Source organism: Lissotriton helveticus, chromosome 9 (genome assembly GCF_964261635.1).
Source record: "Lissotriton helveticus chromosome 9, aLisHel1.1, whole genome shotgun sequence".
Taxonomy (NCBI): domain Eukaryota; kingdom Metazoa; phylum Chordata; class Amphibia; order Caudata; family Salamandridae; genus Lissotriton; species Lissotriton helveticus.
In genome coordinates, this window is record NC_136070.1 from 523,888,089 (window position 1) to 523,909,928 (window position 21,840).

Here is a 21,840-nt window from a genome sequence, read left to right on the forward strand (position 1 = left end):
TTTGGCCACTGCTTGTTCTTGTCTGCTAATGTTGCCCTCTGGTCCATAAGTTCTAGTTGTCTCCTGGGGTGTTATTCGTATATTCGTTGTGGGACATTGTGGCTGATTTTCCAGCGGTCCAGTGACCGTTTCTTTAACAATATTCCCACTTTAGAGGTTTCTAAAGAGGTTTAAAACCCACACCAGACTTTGCTTCAGCAGCAACAGACCTCCCAAGCATTTCGGGGCAGAAGTCTATGATTTGGCTACCAACATCCAGGTCAGCAGTGGCTGGAAGTACACAATCCCTGGATGAGTTTGAGATCATGGCCTCAACATCATCCTGTTGGAGTTGCGGGCAGCTCTTTGTGTTTCAAACCTTCCTTCCATTCAATAAGGTGTAATTGGTGCAAGTCCTCACAGACCACACTACCGCTATGTGATACTGCCACAAGCAGGGTGGAGTGGTACCGTACCAACAGGCTCTGCACCTCTGAAACTGGCTGGGGTGTCAGGGCTTCTTCTTGGTCATACAATACCTGACCGGATCCTTAAACGCCATGGTGGATGAACTCTGCTCTTGTTGCGTAATGGATGACGAATGGCGGCTGCACTCTGAGGTGGTACAGGGCATCTTTCAATAATGGGGTGAGCCCCGGGTTGATTCTTTCTTCACCGCCGAAAACGTGCAGGGTCTAAAAGTTTGCGTGTTGGAGTTACAACTGCAGTTTTTGCTCAGAAATGCAGTCGGTTAGACTAGAACTACTGGGCTTCTGTACACCTTCTTCAGAATCTTGGACGGGAGGGCTAGAGCTGGGCGGATCAGGAACACTGGGGCCACATCATAGTGCTCTGGATTGGGCCAGGAGAATATGGTACCTGCAAAATGTGTCCACAAACATCAGACTTTGTCACAACAGCAGGGCAGGATCCTGAACCCAAGCGAGCCTGCACAACATACACCTCCATGTGTGGAGATTGAGTGGTGACATTTGCCTGCTTTTATTATCCATCCCTAAGTAGTGAAGGTGATAATTGCATCTAAGCATCCCTCTAAAAAGGCCAGGTATGCGGAACGGTGGTGGCGATTTGATGCTTGATGTTCTCCGCGTATTCAACCCAGTTATCGGATGTTCTTTTTTTTTTTTTTTTTTTTTTTTCCTTGTCTCTTGCCCAGTAAGGTCTTCCTGTGGCAACTGTTAAAGGTTATTTGTAAGACTGTCTTTTTGTCTCGCCCTGCTGTGATGCATTTTTAAGGGCTAACCCGTATGTTCCCACCGAAACCCTTTGAGTTGCCCCAGTGGGACCTGTGTCTGGTTCTTACATTGATGTGTGCTGCATTTGAGCCAGTGCACAGTTGTCACATTATAAACCGTGTTTCTCATTATGACCATGTCAGCTTGTCATGTGAGTGAGCTGCAAGCGCTGTCCAACTGCTTTGCAACACCTTCTTCTCAAACGTTAGTGCTAATGACCAAGGTAGCATTCCTCCCAAAAGTTGTAACACCTTTCCTCATTGGGCGGTCTATCACCATATTGACGTTCTTTACTCCTCCTCCTCTTCCATCCAGGAGCAAGAGAGACTCCATTACTTAGATCCGAACAGAGCTCTGAGCTTTTATATCCGTAACACCAACGGTCACTGGGTGGAAGTCCAACGCTTTGTGGGCTTCTATGGGGCAAAGAAGGGAGAAACTGACAATCTCCAGCTGGATTGTTCTTTCTTTGTAGAAGAGGTCTGCTATGGACTTTCCAACAAACAGCCCCAGAAAGCCTGCGGCTCATTCCTGCAGAGCTAAAGCTGCTGCCACCTCCTGTTTGGGACTTATACCAGGGTGTGACATGGGTGTCAGTTCATGCTTTCACTAAGCTTTACTGCCTGGATAGCTAGGTCTGGTGGGAGGGCACTTTTCCCGCTCACCCCTACAAGTTTCTTGGTCTAAGCCATTCAGCAGACCTACCACCTGGAGGATATCCATTAGAGGACCAAGTTACTTACCTTCAGTAACTATTTTTAGGTCTCGACTATTATATCCCGCAGGGATAAATAGACGAGAGTATAGTAGGCAAACCAAGCTCTGAAACCATTGCGGATTTTGTACAGTTCGTGTGGTTCACTCGTGCAAAACACACATCCACATCAAACCCATCAGCCGCCCTCCCACAGGCATCTGAAGCTTCCCCAGCATGCGCTCTGCCTCAGGCATTCACCCCAGTGCGCGCTCAGCCTCACTTCTCCTCCACCCTAATTCACCCCTGCAGTTTCACTTTCACGGCCGTGAGGCCGTGCTCTCACTTCAAAGGAATTCGCACCCCGCCCCTGCAATGCCGAGAGCATTTCCCGGCCGCTTTGAATTTCATTCCCCCAAGCCGCATCTTGTTCCTCGCACGCTCAATGGTGAACGTGCATGTTGCGTCTCTCTTGCCCCATCCTGATTTCCGCGTCATAAAGTACGTGCCTTTAACTTGTTTTTTTAAAATTTTGGATCCATTTCACTCCAGTCTCTTGCCCCTCGTTCACTATCCCTCCTACATTTCCCCATTCCACCCCATCTCTGCCCTCCCCGTCTCCCATTCAATCCTCTTTCTCACCCACCCGATTTTCTTCTCCTAAGCCCCACCCACGTTTCTTCCACCCCTCTCTCGCTCTCCTCCTCCCTACCTCTCCGCCCCGTTACCCCCCCCCCCCCCCCCCTCTTTCTTTCTTTCTATCGGCATTTCCCCCAATAGCTTTTTAGTGGCAGGCTGTTGTATCTTATGCCGCTTTTACTTTGCCAATCCGCCAGGCTCCGGTTTTGGTCTGTGGTTTCTAAACATTTAAAATGCTTTTGTTTTACCACCCCTTTTTGAAATTATTTTGTTTTACCAGCAGCAGGTTTTGTCGCAAGTTTACTCGTGCTACTGCTCTTGTTTTAGAATTGAAGATGTTGGGTTTACTTTTTGTGAGATTCATGGTGTGGTGGTAAATGTAAGAACTTTTGGCCAGGCTATATGACTGTTGACTTGAATGGCAAAGAAGTGATCTTTGGACAAGACTTCTAGGTTGTCACATATTTCCAGGAAGCTTCTAGAGGAGGCAACAGACTTATTCTCCAACAAGACTTTTTTTATTTTTTTATTTCTGTAATGTTTTATTGTATATAAAATATATATTTACATGGAGCATAGAATATACATGGGTGGAGGGAAAAAGGAAAAGAAAGGAGAAAAAAAAGGGGGGTGAGAAGAGAAAAGAAGAAAACGCCCGGGGGGTGGGGTGGGGGGGGGGGGGGGGGAGTTCGCTACCCGCTTCCAGTCTTATTGGGGTTAGTACGATTGCCAGTCTTTCAAGTTCTGCTTGTCGATGTCGTCCTCCGCCCCTTTGCTTGCTTGGTTGACATCCTTGGTCCCACGCCCCGGAGGATAGAAAGGATAGAGAAAGGTCGAAGAAGAAAACAGAAGTCCTAAGTTACTAGGAGGAGGTTGTGGTGAAGGGCAGGCATCTGAAGCTTTCCCCAGCGTGCGCTCGGCCTCAGGCATTCAAGCGTGAAGCTTCCCCAGCGCGTGCTCTGCCTCACTTCTCCTCCCCCCTAATTCACCCCTGTTGTTGCTTCCCGGCCGCTTTTAATTTCATTATTTTCTTGTTTTTGGCACCACACAAATCTCAATATTCAATGACCTGGTGATTATTATTGTTTGTTCCCGTTACAACCGAACTATATTTACATTTTGCCATTAGATATATAAAACCACAAACATCTTCAAGGCAAGCAGGACTAGTGTTGTATAGACTAACGTTCTAGCAGTTTATTTTAAGGGCCCATATGTCAACTCGTACATCAAGTGTATATCGTGTTGTGTGACTAATGGCATTCTGGGACCCCCTCCGTTATATGACTCACTAATGTGGTCTGATCTGTCGGAGGCTCCCTCTGTTGGCTGAAATGACACTTTACCACCACAGCACCACTCAGCACCACCACAGCATCAACTCAGCACCACCACAGCATCAACTCAGCACCACCACAGCATCACTCAGCAGCACCACAGCATCACTCAGCAGCACCACAGCATCACTCAGCACCACCACAGCATCACTCAGCACCACCACAGCATCACTCCGCACCACCACAGCATCACTCAGCACCACCACAGCATCACTCAGCACCACCACAGCATCACTCAGCAGCACCACAGCATCACTCAGCAGCACCACAGCATCACTCAGCAGCACCACAGCATCACTCAGCAGCATCACTCAGCAGCACCACAGCATCACTCAGCAGCACCACAGCATCACTCAGCAGCACCACAGCATCACTCAGCAGCATCACTCAGCAGCACCACAGCATCACTCAGCAGCACCACAGCATCACTCAGCAGCACCACAGCATCACTCAGCACCACCACAGCATCACTCAGCAGCACCACCACAGCATCACTCAGCAGCACCACCACAGCATCACTCAGCAGCACCACCACAGCATCACTCAGCACCACCACAGCATCACTCAGCACCACCACAGCATCACTCAGCACCACCACATTACCGCTCAGCACCACCACAGCACCGCTCAGCACCACCACAGCACCGCTCAGCACCACCACAGCATCGCTCAGCACCGCTCAGCACCACCACATTATCACTCAGCACCACCACATTATCACACAGCACCGCTCAGCACCACCACAGCATCGCTCAGCACCGCTCAGCACCACCACATTATCACTCAGCACCACCACATTATCACACAGCACCACTCTGCATCACCACAGCACCGCTCCGCACCACCACAGCACCGCTCAGCACCGCTCAGCACCACCACAGCACCGCTCAGCACCACCACAGCACCGCTCAGCACCACCACAGGATCGCTCAGTACCACCACAGCACCGCTCAGCACCACCACAGCACCACTCAGCACCACCACATTATCACTCAGCACCACCACAGCACCAATCTGTGCAACCATTCAACAACTGGTTCAAATATGTTCTCTCAATGTTTCAAGCTTTATTACAAATGTCACAAAAAGATGTTAATATTTCACTTCTGTTCTTGGATTTTCGTCACCATAAAATACACTGAAAATAATCTTCACAAAAGTTATGTACAAAAGTTTAAGCTATTGCCATTATAAATTACAATCACTATTATTTAAGTATTAATTATTTAAAAAAATTAAAAGCCATTGTTATTTGTAATATCAATACATCCAAGTCACGTAAATACAAAACATGTTGCATTACAAATGCTATAGGTGTCACATTTGCGAAAGTTATAACTATTGGCATTGTAAATGACCACTATTAATTTAGCTATTTTCAAAACCACCACATAAATAAAAAAATTGTAATTTACAAGACCAATAGATCAAACTTTCCTAATGCGAGACCTATTGCATTGCAAATGCTTGTTCTGGTTGTTACTCTTATCTAACTGAAGAGTCCTCACTGACTCACCCATCTCCCAATTATGTGGAATGGAATCCTTTGGTCGGTACTAAAGATTTCAGATCTACACGCTGCCACAATCTGGTTACTAAGGGATCTGTGTCTGGCACAGACCGATATTGGAATGAAACTGTCCTTGATGATGGGAGGGTCATATGGAACTGCTGAGAAAAAAAATCTCTTGTTCCAATCTGGAGGCTGGAGTATTCTTTCAAGGCTAGGCATCTGCGGTAAGATATAGTATCCACCAGAAATAGCTTGACTAAAGGTAGGAAACTTGATCTTTTCTACCGTAGCAGTCGAATATTTCTCGTTTAAAAAAAAAAATACAATTTAACATTAAATCCTGTGGTTCGCTAATTGAATTGCAGACTCATTTAGGCTACGAGAGGTGGAGGTTCTAGTGTGCTGCTACATGCAGGGCTAGTTTTCCAACTGCCACCTGTGTGAGATGTCATGCTGATATTGTTGCAGGGCTTATTGTTTATTAGACATGTCTAATGCAGTTAAACATCTCATCTTAATTTGTGCATGTAAGTTTCTGATATTTTTTAACTAACATGTTGAGCATGTTGATCTTTCAGGCTTAGAAGAGGCAAGTTTCTTCTTTAAAACGAGGAGTGTCCCTGATAACTGGAAAATGGACATGAGTGAAATTTTAGAGTCTTCCAGCAGTGATGACGATGATGCTGAGGGTGAAGGAAGTGAAGATGAAAAGAGCAAGGTGGAAGAAGAAGAAAAAGTGGAGGTTGTGGTAAGCGTTGCCAGCAAGTTATGGCTGTATGCATGAATTTTTTAACCTTAAACATGCCATGGGCCTGCCTTATTATTGAATGTACAGTGGATTATGCAGCTTGGGTGACCAGAATATTAAGTGGATTTTTTGACTCCTGGTTAAAAATGTTGAAGTCTCTGGATTGAAAAATAAACTTTATATGTCCAGTGCAATTCTTCTAGGGATAGTTTTTAGTGTAACAAAAGGTATTGTTTTCTGATCTTGCACTATATCTGCTGAATGTACATTTAATGGCCTGCAAATAACTGTAGTTTAACTTTATAGTTAGGAAAGGTTTCTGCATTTATGTATGCTGCTAAATCGTATCTGATCTTGGTAACATCATCCTATGTAACTGATGAGGAGAATTAGATTTTGATTTATCTGTGCTTATGACGTCCTGCATCGTGGGGGGAGTAGGGGGGTCCGCGCCGGTTTAAATATTATTAAAATTAATGTTAATAAAGTACATGCAAAATAAAATAAAGCAAGATTGAGAATGTGAAAACATTTTCTATGTTTGATTGTGAATCCAAAATATTTAAGTATTTGATCAATTGTTTGGTATATACTTCGTAGTTCAAATAATGGAAATTGCCGGAGCCGGGAATCCCTAGGTTCTTATAATGGCCTAGTGGCGGTCCCCAGATTACAGTAATAATTCAGTTGGGGTCCACAGAAGTCAAAGGGTTAAGAAAGACTGCTCTAGATTAATGTGTTGTCCTCTTTATCATTAGCAATCAAAGCATGTCTGTCATGCTGAAACATTGTTTGAAAGCTTGGAAGCATATTTGCCCCTGTCCGTACTAGATTCGAGTACGGCCTGCCTCACTAAAATGTGCTCCTTGGTTCCTTAAGCCTTATCCCTTTCTCTGCTCAAAGGCATCAGACTTGTGTAGGACAAACTGGCATGTACTTGCATGATTTCTCCAGATGTCCTTTGCAACCAGCTTTCTCCTTCCTGAAGGATTAGTTTAATTTCCCTCCCTGCCGTTTATACTATTAGTCACCTGAGGCGAGAAAATATAGGTCCCATCAATCCCATTTTCACAAAACCCACTTGAATTACTTTTGTCTAGACTGCCTGGCTAACGTTTGGTGTTTTTTATTTTCAAATTTTTGTGAAAACTTAGTCATTTACACATTTAGACATTTATTCATTACTTGATGAATATTTCAAGCAACACAAATTTAATTTCCCCATGGAACTTGTATTTGTTACACAACCAGCACAAATTAACCCCTTGCATGCTGATGACGGCCCCCAGCCGTCATGCACTACAGTGCTCGTGTGCGGATGACGGCTGGGGGCCGTCATGACCGCACCTGCGCTGAAATCTTCCGCACAGGAGCAGAATCGCGGCAGCATGGAAGGGGTTAAGATTAGAGGCACGAAACATCTCAGGTGGCCACACTGATGCATAGCTTAATTTTCAAAAAATGAAAGCTCATCAAAGCCTTTCTGAAGTACCTGAGATTGGGGAGGCATCTTACGTGGATAGATCATTCTTTCCGAAGTCCTGAGCCTGACAACCTATGAGCTCTATGGCATTTTAACTTTGCATCTGCTATCTCCTGTAAAGAAAGTTAACTTATTATCTAAGTGCCTGAAAGGTTGTAGAGCTAGATCTTATTTATCAGGATTTTTTTTTCTGCAAGTGCCAGCCTGATTGAGACTTCTGCTTTGCTTCTGTAAAATAAATATAAAAAAGGCGAGGAATAGCTTCAGGTTTAAAAGGTCCATCTTGAGGAATATCTTGCCAGTTGCCTTAAAACGGTCATTCAAAAAAGGTGTTAAAACATGCCTGTCTGATATCGATTAGCCTAATTTTTTTTTCTTGAGGCAAGCGTGGTGCTGAAGGTGTAATTGTTCTTTTACTGTAGCTCCTCTTCATGGGTGGAGGGGTTTGTTTAGCTAAATAAGGGATCTGCTAGATAGAACAAGGTAAGGAAGAAAGAGGTGTCATTTGCTGTTGATAGAACATCCAATAAAACCGCTATAACTCTGTGGGTTCCATATTGTGGTTGGAAGCCCGATTGATATTCACCCAAGAAGCCTTGGACCTCAGCGAGTTCTTGAGACCGATCAACCTCTACCTTTTTCCAATTTAGTAAATAGCCTGTGTAACACTGATGTTGCTAGTCATCCCTGGGACAAAAGGATTGTTTTTATAGGATCGCCTTGTTGGGGAACTCTAGGTGTTGTGGTGTACACAGTGGTAAATGTAACCGTTTAAGTTTGGTTGTTACGATATTGGTGTACGTCTTAGCCACCATTGCCAGGATAGAGTCCACACAGGTTGATTGAAGAACCTTAAGCAACCAGATATCTTTCATGTGTATGCTTCAGCTATCTTTAGTGTGTATGATCCACACAAGGTACAAGACAAGTAGACGTTTGTTTCCACACGCCTCATTCCTGGTGATCAGTTTATCAAGTTCAGAAATGTCTGACTGGCAGCTGCCATGATGTAAACCGTTGCAATTTGGTCACATTGTCCAGTTACTGCAATATGAAAATCTCCTGTAAGGGAAGAGTTTACCATGACCATGCATCATTAACGCTGGATTAGCACAGGGGCTCTGGTGATGGTAAGGCGGAGTGTGTTTGACAAAGTGCAGCTTTCCACAGTTCCTGGGTTTGGTATCAACTTTAGAAAGAGGATTGTGCACCCACAGAGGAGTCCACTCAAATTGCCCAGGATCAGTTGTTGCAGTAATGATCGACAAGACTACATGGGTGGATTGAATAAAAATTTACTTTTTGGACTTAACAACCATGGAGCAAACAGTGGCATGCTGTTTAAGGAGGTGTTCACTGCACTTTGACTTTATGGAAGCCATCAGAATTATGATTTTGATCACCTGAAATGTATTGCCTATTCCCACTCTGTTTTGCAGGGCAGTAATATGCAGCAATTGGAGTGTTTGAGTGTTTCATGGATTCCAGTGCCTCTTAAAACTGTGCTCCTCAAATCTTGAGTTTTCAGAATGGTGAAAACGTGCATGCTGAACCATTAAGGTCGGTACAGAAAAAATGTGTGGCTAGATCACCTGCCAGTATTTATGCAAACCTGAAGGACTAGCCCTCGATACAGAGATACAAAGCCAGCAGCTTGGCTCAAAACATCATATAATGAAGCAGAGCTTAAATGATCCGGAATCACTACTTGAACATGTTTATAATTTTGAAGTGGAGATTGCATATCTTGGTTAAGGAATTGATCAGCTGACTAGCACTCCCTGGCGCTAGATTGCCTAGTGGTATATGAGGCGTCATAATGCCAAGCAGAAACCAGCCTTTACTGAACATGCAGACTGCTTTGCATATAAGGACAAATGTAACTCATGTCACGCGGTAAATAAAGTCTACACATTATATAGTGGATTGATTCATGTGGTGGAATGTGAGGTGGGTTTGACATTCTCACTTTTGTTTCAAGTTTTACTCTGCCTTTTTTTAAATGAATTTAAGGTATTGTAAAATAAAATCTTTCTGTATTTCCAGTTGGTTGATAAATGGAACAACTGTGTAGCTTCTCTGGCTGGACACTGACATCATTTAGATCTTTGGTTACGGAGGCAGTTTGCTTTTTGGTGACACAGGTAGTCCCAGGCATGACTGAATCTAGACTGCAACCAGGGGAACCTGTTTGATCAAGTTTTATATTGTGCTGCTGTGGTAACACTTCTACAGAGGCCACTTAGTCGGAGATTGTGGGTCCTAAATCGGATGGGGTGAGTATTCATGGAACACACAAGGATTTCCATGTGCTTGGGGTGACAGACTGTCTTCAATCCAAATTGAGAGGAGTACCATGGTAGTTTAATTGTTAACATGGGACTTGACTGATTTAGGTAACTAAATTAAGGAGCAGAACGTATTAGCATACATACATGTTTCGGAAGTAAGCATGACTTTCTGATAGAGACTTCTAACCACAGGTTACTCGCCTTTACAATATTCCTCAGGCAGCAGACTGCATCCGGAAACCTTTGCACAGTACCTCTGCATCCCAGTTGATGGCGACATGTGGATCTCCATTGATGGTCTGCTGGGCAAATGTTGTCTGGGGCCAATATAGGCACCACTCCCATGCCCTACGCCACTTACTTTTCTTTTTTTTTTCTGCCAGCAGGTCTGGAGATACCCTCAAAATGACACCGTGTGCAAGGGACTTGTCACCTCATTAGAGGGATGGAGTTTAAACCTTTTAAGGACTGTTGCAAACAAAGGTCTTATAGGTCATCACCAGGTTTGCCTATGGTGAGTGGGGTCAAGTCCCGGTTAAGGCCTGCAATAACTGCATGTCAGTGAACCTGAAAGCTCTTTGAGACTGCGACGCGAAACACTGTTGCCCAGCCCCGGAAGACACAAGTCCCTGCTCCATATAAACTTTCTTGAGCTGGGACCATCTGCTTGGCACTGTAATCCATCCATCCATCCGTCCGTCCCTCCCTCCCTCATGGTATTGCAAAAAAATAAACGTGGAGGGTATTGGGTCTTGTGGCAGTAGTCCCTATGCCACTAGAAATGGCCAGACCATCAAGGAATTTTCCTGGTGGTGAACCACCTGGCAGTACCTTTGAATGTCAGGGCAGATGAGCTCAATCATCGACGCATAGCAGATAACGAGTGTTAGTTGTACCCAGAGGTGGCGTAGGTCTCTTCTGCACATGGGGATCTTGCCTTGATCTATTCACCACCACCAAGAACTCATAATGTCAGAACTTCTACATGTGAGAGTTTCCAAGGTGTGTCGGTCTGAGAGCGTTCTGCCTAGAGTGAAACTCTGGACTCCAGTACACCTTCCCGCTCATACCTCTTCTGCCCTGAGTTTTAAAGAAGATGACGACTGATTGGGCCCAAGTCATCCTTGATTGGGCACGAAGAGTATGGAATGCTGAGTTCTTAGGTATGAACATCTGTCCTCTGGTCAGGCTCTTCTTCCAGGAGGATCTACTGTCTCAGCAACAGGGCAGGGTTCTGTACCCAGGCCTTCGCATTCTCCACCTTCGTGCTTGGAGATTGTGTAGTGACATTTGAACTCCATGGACCTTCTGAAGGCGATTTGTCATCTTGCCAGCCAGGCGTCCCTCAAGTCAGTAAAGGCCTGTTTGGACAACTGTGTGGCTTGGTGCAGCACTTGACAGATCAACCCACTCCTTCAGGCAAAGTTATTTGACGTTTTGTTTGTTTTGCCTCTTGCCTGGTAAGGCTTTGCTCTGGGTACAGTTAAAGCAGTGGTCTTCAAACTTTTTGATGCCGAGACCCCCCCATCCAAATATTTTAGGCGTAAGGACCCCCTCTCGACAAAAACTTCTAGAACCTGGTAGTCCTTATCATTGACTACCATAAGTGTTCTCCAGAGAAACGGTTAATCTGTGGTTGCACCTCGTTAGTACCAGTTTAATACCCAAATATAGCAATAAACATAAAAAAGAGGACTAGTACAGCTTTACAGAGGGCCTCCTACAGAGCGGCAACACCTGTTGCTGCCTTTTAGTAACTTTTAAACCTTTTGAGTAAATACATTTTTTTGTTAAAATCAGGTTATGCAGCAGATGATGGATTATGTGGCAAATGCAGCAAATCTATAATTATGCTAAAATAACAGCTGCCACACAATCACATAATTCCAGTGGCCCTTGGTATAATAGCTGTAATGCATGGGGTGAAACTTTATTGCACGGCAGTAGAGGAAAATCGTACTATATTTCATGGGATGCTGACGGCTTGGCATTTACAGCTGCATGTCACCGGAGGTAGCTGAACATCCTTCATCATAATCAAAACATATGTACGTTTTTTAAGTCTTTCACCATCAGTTAGCTACTTATAAAATAACGAGCAGCTTCAATGAATAATGAATACATTTTTAAAAAGTTGTTACTCAGTGAGAAATGCACTATAATAAATTATGAAACCTCTATTAGTTAATGCACTACAAAAGTCTGTTTGAAACCAGAGAGCCACAGAATGAGCTCGTAGTTAGTGCAGTGGAGAACTGTGACTTGTGTATTTTTAGTGAATATGTAAGTCATTATTTTACCTGCATTACACACAGTATAAGATAGGACGCTACAAAATGTGCAAAATGTTTTAAGATAAAATGATACCTGAAAAATATACGGGCTGCTTCCAAAATATAATGGCTTATTTATAAGCCCTTTGCTCTGCCGTTGCGCCATTTTTTATGATGCTCTGGTTGCGCAGAGAGCAAACCCATATCTACGAGGCCATGCAAAGCCACTTTGCGTGGCTTTTAATGGCCTCCTAGGTATGGTGTAAGGCAACTCAGCACAAGTCTGAGCATTGCTTTACACTGCATAAGGGGGGTGCATTCCAGGGGCGTTGCAGTGGGTTTTCCCATAGGTTTTGACACATTCCCAGATTTACAAGGATCTGCAAACCTGAGGATGCGTCAAAACTACGCTGCCCCAAGGGGATGTGTAATGAGGAGAAATATCTTTATTTTTCCTCAGTTGTTTCCTCTTTCTGTGTAGCACACAGAAAGAGGAAAAGCCCTCCATGGGTTCTTTTTGCACAGGAAGGCGTGCCTTCCTTCACAAAAACAATCCTGCCAACTATGCAGACACCATGGTGCAAGGGTGCCTGCGTTGGCGCTAGGCACCAAATTGTGTGCTGGCAGAAAGGACAGGAGTGCACCTTATCTTAGAAATACAGTCCATTGAATAGGCATAGGGCAGCGCAGCAAACATACTTGTGGAGCTGCGCTACACCATTTCATTGTAAACGAGACACATAGATTTTAGTAAAATCCACACATAGATTTTAGTAAAATCCAGACCCAATGTAATGCAATTTTTTACAGAACTGTCCTTCAACACATTTCTCAGGGATAGTAAGCGCTAAGTAAAAACAACGACATTTAAAAGCAAGTACTTCACAGGTCAGTAAACTCTGTGCACTAATACTCAAAAAGCTTCAAGTGCAACAGCACTCTTCTGAGAAAATCAAAGCCAGACAAACAGCTAAATACACCTTTCTGCCAGTGTGCTGGCCTGAAAGAAACGCAAATGTGCACGAGTTAATCTGCAAATGTAAACTCGTGCACATTTGCATTTCTTTCAGACCAGCAACACATAAGTAGAAAGGCATGTGTAGCTGTCTATCTGGCTCCCATTTCCCAGCACAGGAGAGTCCCTAAACACCACAGGGAAAGCATTTTAACTACTGGTGACCGGCTGGAATGTTTTCTTTTACCAAATGAAGAGCGCGACCCTCATCCCATGCCTTCAGGTCCCCCCTGGGGGTCGCCCCCACAGATTGAAGACCTCTGAGTTAAAGGGTATTGTGTGTCTCTCAGCCTTTTTGCTATTGCCAAACCAGCCCTCCTTGTTCAAATCGCTCGTTGTCATTTCGGTTTCTTCCCTTTCCTTTTGCCGTGCTACACTGGGACCTTAATTTGTCCTCATATTTTCCCTTTAGGCCACTTCACATCTGTCCTTTGCGGTTTCTCACCCTCAAAGTAGTTTTTCTCCGCCATACATTTGCATGGGGAGTGAGTGAGCTTCACGCTCTGTCAACCTGCCGTACGCCACTTTCTTCCGAGACTAACTGGTTCTGTGGCCAAGAGCATCCTCGTAGCAGAAAGTTATGACACCGGTCGATGTTGGTCAAAATATCACCTTACTGGTGTTCTTTGCTCTGCCTCCCCCCTCTGAGGAGAGACTCAATCGCTTGCACCTCAAGAGATCACTTTGATTTTACATTGATCACACCAAAGAACACAGTGTGCAATTAGCTCCTTGAGGTTCACTGGAACCAAAAGGCAAGGCAGTGCAAGAAAGGACCATCTCCTGGTTGATGGTGCTCTGTATTTAGGTCCGCTTCTCATTGGCCAAAAAGCAGCCTCTAGAAGGACTGCACACTCCTTCTACCAGGTCTAAAACTACGACCATTTCATTGGCACGCTTAGTTCCTGTTGTGGACATCTGCCAGGCAATTAGATGGACGTCTTTCCATATGTTCTCAAAGCACTACTGAATGGGCAGACCGGTTCGCCAAAAGGGACATTTTGCCTGCTCCGTCCTACAGGACATTTTGGTTTGAGTCCATTCCCAGGTCCACCACCAAATGGATCCTGCTTTCGTGTTTATTTGAAAGGTGTGGAATCTGTGGTTAGAAGTCTCTAGCAGAAGAACAAGTTAACTTACCTTCCTTGATGCTCTTTATGATAGAGACTAACCGCGGATTCCTCACCGACCCTTCCATCCTCCCTGTTCTGTGAATTTTACTCTATTAAATAACATCCTACGTCTAGGAACCTGCACACTGGTCGAAGCCAATTTGTTGTTGGGGCTCTGCATCTGGGAGTGCGGACAGCCTCAAAAGCAATGGACAGTGCACAAGAGTGGTATTGGCCCCACACCTCAATGCAGAGCTGCATGGCATCACCTACCAGCAACAACATATATTGGGACACCTTTCTGCCCCTAACCATTGGCACAGCTATTTTCAAAATTACAATTGCAATGGTATTTGTCTTCACACATTCCTCTTTTCCGTTTTACAAATCACTATTTTTCTCCACTAATAATCCACACTTTCACTTGAATTAATTATACTCCTCATGCAAGGAAAACACAATTTCCCTAATTTCCAATGCTCCTGCTGGGCCATCCGAACCTCTCTTCAAGAACACGACTAGAGACCAATTAATCCGTAGCAGTTTTATTAGAATCCAATGCATTTCGGGCCTCTGGGGTCCTTCCTGCATACTCTTTCACGTTTTCAGATCATAACTAAGTGAAATTAGTTTTCTCAACTCTGATGACAGCATGCCCTATTAACTAGTGCCACTATTTCCACCCATGTTTCTTTACTCACATTGGTAGTTTATCAGTTGAAAAAGCTTTTTTGAATGAAATACACTTTCAGATATAATTCCTCTCCATCACAAAGATAGATAACTACTCAAGGAAAATTGTTAAAGATTCTGTGGACGTAGAGTAGTGAATTGGATAGAGTTGAAGGTTTTTTTTGAGGGGTCTACAGTGGGTGTAAATTAATATATGGATACAAAATTATATAAAGGTATACATGTATATGGAAAATTATAGTGATATAAAGTTTTATTATATAAAGTTCTATATGTGCTCGTATTGGTAAATATTTAGAAACACACACCTTCAAATGATGTACATATAGCGAATATATTTATTTGTAGTAAAATGTTTGCGTATTTTAATTTTATTTATATTTACATTCATATTTTCTCCAATATTTCAGTAGTGAAGCACTTATAGGTACAGTTGTAATGATCGTATTTACACATTGTGATTGATAAAATAAAATACAACCAAGACCCATAAGCGTATAATCAAATAACTTCTATAATTCATCATACATTGTTATAGATAAAGTACAATAAAAACAGAGTGCCATATAGGCATATATGCTGGGGTTTGAGGTGGGGTGCCAGTCTGAAGCGGAGGTTCCGTTGTACGTATTTGGCGATCTTATTCCTGATGAAAAGTGGTCCTGTTCCAGGTATTATTTTTTGGGTGATACAAAGCAGCTTGAATGTGGATCTTCTGGCAACAGGTAAACAAGGTAGGGCCCTCAAGGCAGGGAGAGGTGGGCTTGTGATTTACACGTAGGAGTAGTCTGGCAGCATAGTTCTGTATTCATTATAGTATTTTCATAGTTGGTAAAGAAATGTGGTAGGGGCCATTGGTGTTATCAAGTTTAGACAGTACACAAGAGATTGTAGCTTGGACATTTTGTGGAAATCGTAGGTGGGGGAAGAGGTGTTGCAGAGTTTTCATAGTAATGCAGCTTGATCTTGCTAACTTACCTACCAGGCATTCATTGATAATGTGTAGTCCCTGGCAATTCCAAGGTTTCTTACTTTCTTGGATGCTTTAAGAGGTGGTCCTAGATAGTCAGCCCAGGCGCAGAGTGGGTCATAATTTTCCCATTCACCACATGTGAGTACTTCAGTTTTAGGCGCATTCAATTTTTTGATGGCTTCATGTCATCCACTGATCAACGGCTCTGAGGCAACTGAAGATTTTTGCGTTTGCAAAGTGTTTAAGGCTTTTCAGTTTAAGAATTATCTGTCTATCTTTCGCCTAGTTATAGCATGTGAGCTGAAATTAATTGACCATTGTTGGTAATGACTTTGTGTAGACGTTGAAAAGCATGGGTGAGATGATAGAGCCTTGATGAACCCCTGAATTTATGAAGTACAGTTTGGATGAGAAAGAAGTGAGTATGGAGGACAACTGTTCTGAAGGTGGGATGTGATCAAGTCAAGGGCAGTCCCCTCTGTGCCGGCTTCTTGGAGTCTATGGACTAGAGTGTCATGATCAACTGTGTCTAAGGCAGCTGAAAGGTCCAAAAGAAGTAGTCGCAACCCCATTGTGGCCTACTGTATTTTTAAGGTCATCCTAGATAACGATTTGGTCAGATTCTTTGCCTCCTCCTGGACTGAATCCTGTTTGAAAGTAGGAAAGTATGGAGTTCTCCTCAATGAATTGTGACATTTGGGTGAATGTTGCTCTTTCCATCAGTTTGCCGATCATGTCGGTCTAGGTTTGTAATTCTTCTGGAGAGAAGGGTTTTTCTCTTGGCTGTCCTTCCATACAAGCTGTAATTGTTCACTCATTTCTGAAAGAATTAACTAAAATCAGTGTTTAACCCTTTTCAAACCGATGAGCAGCAACTATTCTTTTTTAAAGATTGTCAAACCAATCTTTTGAACTTGTATTTGTGTTACCACAAACCTGAATGCTCCATGCCAAATTAACCGTTTCTACAGGTTGTAGTTCTTCCTGATAAGGTAAAAATATGCACTTGATTCAAATTACTTTCTTTACACAATATGGATGCTGTAAAGTTGCACTTAATTTTCCTCATACCAAACTGTGAATGTTGGCTATTATTTTGTATAATAAATTATGTCAACGTAATTTGTGTTTTTATGTCACTCCATACCAAAAGCAATGCCACGTGCATACTTACTCTTCTCATCCTGGGTATGTTTTTAAAGTTTATTTTCATATTCTAGCTTACTCAATTCGAATTTTAGAATATGTGAATCAGCCTTCTTCCAATCAGTCTACAGAAGCTAGTGGTCAGTTTTCTGGGTCCAGCAGGGCTGGGTGCATGGTTTGACCAGTTAGGGTGCAAGTAGTCAAACATCATTTTAAGATGGGGAAACAGAAGTACCAAGGGCTTACTGTCCACTCTGGGGTCCTTAGTGTGTACTAATCTACCTGGGGGTTGAATCTTGGAATGGATCCGTTGTGATCAAGTTTTTCTGTTGGTGGATGGTCAAGCCATGTACTCCAACTGCCCACTGGCACTAAATACTAAGGTTTTCCTTGGGAGCTGGTATTTACAATGTGACTCCAACAATGACTTTAGAAAGCACAGTCTCTTGAACTATATATGCTAGAAAGGAAGTTGAAACCGTTCTGAAATCTGTGATCAGCTGCTGCTAATAGGACACATTCCTGGTGAAGATCAAAAACCTCTTCTTTCAGTGGATAGGGACAGATCACTGGTACTATAAGGGTATTGACGGATCTAGAATTTCAGAATAACCTCTAAAATAGTTCTGGAAGTGTGTGCAGCGCATTAATCACCTGTGATGACTTCAGTTTGAGGTGATTTTGGTCATCTAGGTTGTAGGGAATCTTGTGCTCCCAAGTGACTCAGTCCCATGCGTCTCCATGCAGGTTTGTGGTCATCTTAGCCCTTATGATTGTCTTCCTGCCATTTGGATGAGGGGTATAGTCCTTGTTAGACACTTTAGCTGCCTTTCTTATCAGGTCCCACCAGTAACATGCTTCTGAAAGGTGCTTCCCCATCCTGAAAGGTAAACCACAACCTGCAAGTTCCTTCTGGTGAATGTTTAGTCAGCTCTTCTGTACAAACATCTGTTCAGCTCATGTACAAATTACTGGCTCTGGGAGGGGTGATGAGGAAGATGGTATTATTCACGCTTTGTGGACCGTGGCAGAAAGCCAGACCTAAGGAAATTGCAAGGCTGGTTTGAAGTTCTATTTTCCTCCAATCCGAAAGAAGCCTGTTGACTTTGTTTAGTTAGGGCAGGATTATTCGTGGCAGTAGTGTAGGTTGTTCTGCTCAAGACAAGTGAATGGGGTTTGTGTATTAAAAAAAGATTAGTCTGAATGGTTTACAGGCACACAAAGGGTGCTGGACAAGCCATAGAACTTTGCTGGCAGGTTAAAGCCCACACAACACAGGAGTGGAGTATTGGGGGTCGGGAATCGGAAAAGAGTTGAATGAATAGCAGTGAAGCATGTTCTACTTTATAGATGATGATCCTTCTCTCCTTCATCCCCAAGATTGTTACAGTTTTGGAAAGGTTCCTTAGTAAAGAAAAAAGCAGGATGTGCCATCCCTCAAAACGCTGGAGAACTACCATCTTGTATAACATGTATTTTTTCCCCAAATAGAAACCACTGTCCTTATACAAATCCTGCCACTGAAACCTGAAATAGGCATGCTATAGGTATCTGTGTGTGGAAAGGAAATCACCCTATTTATCGGGAACTGGGTAGACCTATACAAGGATGTGCAGAAGACTATTAAAATTTCTTGCAGTAGCCATCCTCAGAGTGAGGATGGGACCCTGTTCGGTAAGGCTAGGCCTTGCTATCGATTCCCCTCTTATTGGGAAGTGGAGAATCTCTAGTCGTCTCAAAATTGTAGAGTCAACACAGGGGAAAAATATAAAGCGGGACAGAAAAACAAGACTGGAATAGTGGCAGACCTTTTCCCAAATTCTGCAGAGGACTTCTGTCCTAACAATGGCTATGCCGAATTTGTATTGATAAATCAAGCTCCTATTTTCCCAGACACAAGAGATGTTCAAGCCGGTGAAGAGTGAACCACACACACACCTGGATTGTGCCCCATCATGGTCTCTAACTTTAGTATTTTTAAACCAAGTCATTAGCATGTTTATGTAGACCAGTTTTAATGTTGTTGTGCCTGTACAACTGTTGTGATTATTTTGCCCGGGTTTATTTCTTTACAATATGTAGCTAATGTTTATATTTGTTGCGGCAAAAAATGATGGATGGAATGCTAAATAAATCAAACATTCACCCCCATTCAGAATATCTGGGTTAAATCAATCTTTTTTTTTTTCTCACTACACCACCTCAGTTTGGACCCAGCCATATGCAAATCAGTCTTGACCCTGCTCCTCATGGGAACAGTCCTGACCAAACTGCCAAGCAGGGATGTTTGTTTCTCGTCCAGGGAGGACCTGGCCTGGCTGTTTGGTATGCACTGTTCCCATGGGGAGAAGGTTCAAGACTGATTTACACATGGCTGGGTTTAAACTGGAATGGCATGGGGAGCAATGAATCTAGGCCCAGATCTCTTACTGGGGGGAATGTTCGACATTGTTTAGCATTCTGTCCATATATAGTTTATTTGCATAATGTTTATATTTGGCATTTGTGTAGCACATCATCTACCATTGGTATGGTATTGCAGTGATTCGTGGTAATTCGGAAGGTTTTTTTCCCCTGATGGGTACCAATGTTTGCAAAAGAGGCTGGCTTCAGATTAGGTTTGTGGAAATGTGCGGTCAATAAATTGAATTATACTGTAGCTCTTACCTGAATTTGTCAGCAAGCGCTTGATGTAATAGGCCAATGACTATACCAGATAACTCATGAAAGTGAACACTTGGCATGCACAAGCTCCATTGGGTTTCTGGCTTGCAGGTGGTGGTAGAAGTGCTGTTTGGTGCATTAAAAACCACTTAATTTATACATTTCTGCTAAATTGTGTGCATGTTCACAGTTCTAACTTTATTTGTTCTCTTCTAGGATTGGTAGTGGTGAGCTCAAGTCTCCCAGCTCTGGACATTTGCAGAGTTGTTTAATGTCCAGCTCTTACTAGTCAATCTTGCTTGCACTCTCCCACCCTTTCAGCAAATACTCTGCTCTCTTATGCCCCATCTAACTCTCGCATCGGTTCCTTATTCTGTTGGATATTGAATCTGGCATGGCAGTTCTCCGCTTTAAATTTGACCCTCCAGGTGTGTGGTGTAGTTTTTAGCAGGAGACCTTGTTTGCATACTGGTTGTGTATAATTTTAGTAAAGTGAAGTATGGGAAGGCTAAAAGGAATAGCATTTCTCATCAGTGGGTAATTTAAGGCACAGAAGAGTCTTAGGAATTCCGCTAGGGTGTGCACTCCAGAATTCCACAATTTTGTGTATTTTCTTTACTTGAATTTGTGATAGAAGTTATATAGATAAACAGATTTTCACCCACTTTGTGTTTCATGCTTCGTCATATCCTCCCATCTAGCACTGAGATACGAATTTAAGTTTTGTTGTCTAGAATTTTTATTGCATACAACTATTGCTAGTGTGACGTGATCACAAACAGACCTGTATGACGTAGAAGTGCTTGGTTGTAATGGGTGTAATATAATCCATGTGATTAGTTTTGGGTGTAATGTGTCACTCCTACCTTGACAGACTTCTTTCTGCCTACACATAAGATCTTTGTTAAGAAGTCCAAATTAGGCTTTTGTCTATCTCTTCTTGCCTGTGCCTCATTATTACAACTGACTAAAACTGTGTTAGTGGGCACGTGAACATTTACTAATGCGCTCTTGAAGGCAGCCTGAAAAGGCTAAGCAGTGCTGGTCTTTCTTGTGCCTTTAGCATGCTCTATGTGCTAGGCAAGAGCTCTCCTATAGGTAACATTAGCCACCAGTCTGGCCTTATGACGGTCAACAGTTGCCAAAATCCACATTTTTCGACTGTGATAGAAAGTTGGGGGTTGTCGATGACATCTCTGGGACCCATGCCTTGGAAGCTGTGAGTAACTACACTTGCAGATTGAGGTCGAAATCCTTAGTTAAACTTTGCAAAAGTCCCTAAAACATTTCTAGAAAGGCATGACCAAATGAACCACAATGCTAGCTAGCAGGCAACAAGTATCAAAGTGTACATATTTGCTTGAGTCAGTACAAACACAATGGCTCAAACAGAACTAATGAGAAACTCTTCTTGATTATGGTAGTTCTTTGAGAGAATTTTTTCCCCAGAGTTTTATATAACAAGACCTTGACTCGAAGGTATCGGAGCGCTTTAGATGAGCACCAGTTTAGTTTCACAAGGACACGTACATTTTTGTTAGGCGCGGGGAGATTAAGTGATTTTCCCAGAATCTCAGGATGTTTAGCGTCATTGCAGAGACTCGAACCTGGTTCCCCAGATTTGCGGTTGACCGCCCTAGCCATTAGACCACATCCTCTCTTTGATTGGGTGTGTGGAATTCCTGTCGCCCGATGCTCGGGACATATTGCCGGGGCAAAGTGGAACAGCTTTTCATGTTGATTGTGCCTACTGGGCAAGGAGGCTCAAATTCCTGCAGCACTTTGGTTGCCAGTTTGCTGTACCACACTATGAATCTTTGAAAGGAAATTGCCTGGCAAACATGGGAAGGTTTGAATCCATCTGTAGAAGTTGTTGCACTTTGTGTGTATGACTCATTAATACTAAACGATTTACTAGTGAGGCAAGCGCTGTGAGCTCAGCTTGCTTCTTTGACAGTTGTTCCAGTATAAAAACCTGAATGCCTATTTGCAAAATGTAACAATTTGAAGCTACTAAAATGCTT

The 21,840-nt window shown here is 43.2% G+C and overlaps 1 protein-coding gene across 1 annotated transcript in view; it reads left to right on the top strand.

Moving 5' to 3' along the window:
* The window catches only part of ARID4A (AT-rich interaction domain 4A), a 293,578-nt gene that overhangs the window by 89,488 nt on the left and 182,250 nt on the right, over positions 1-21,840 (top strand). Inside the window, exon 11 of the mRNA XM_078660374.1 lies at positions 5,997-6,166. Coding sequence (XP_078516500.1) covers positions 5,997-6,166 — 170 coding nt within the window. The remainder of the gene's footprint in view (positions 1-5,996; positions 6,167-21,840) is intronic.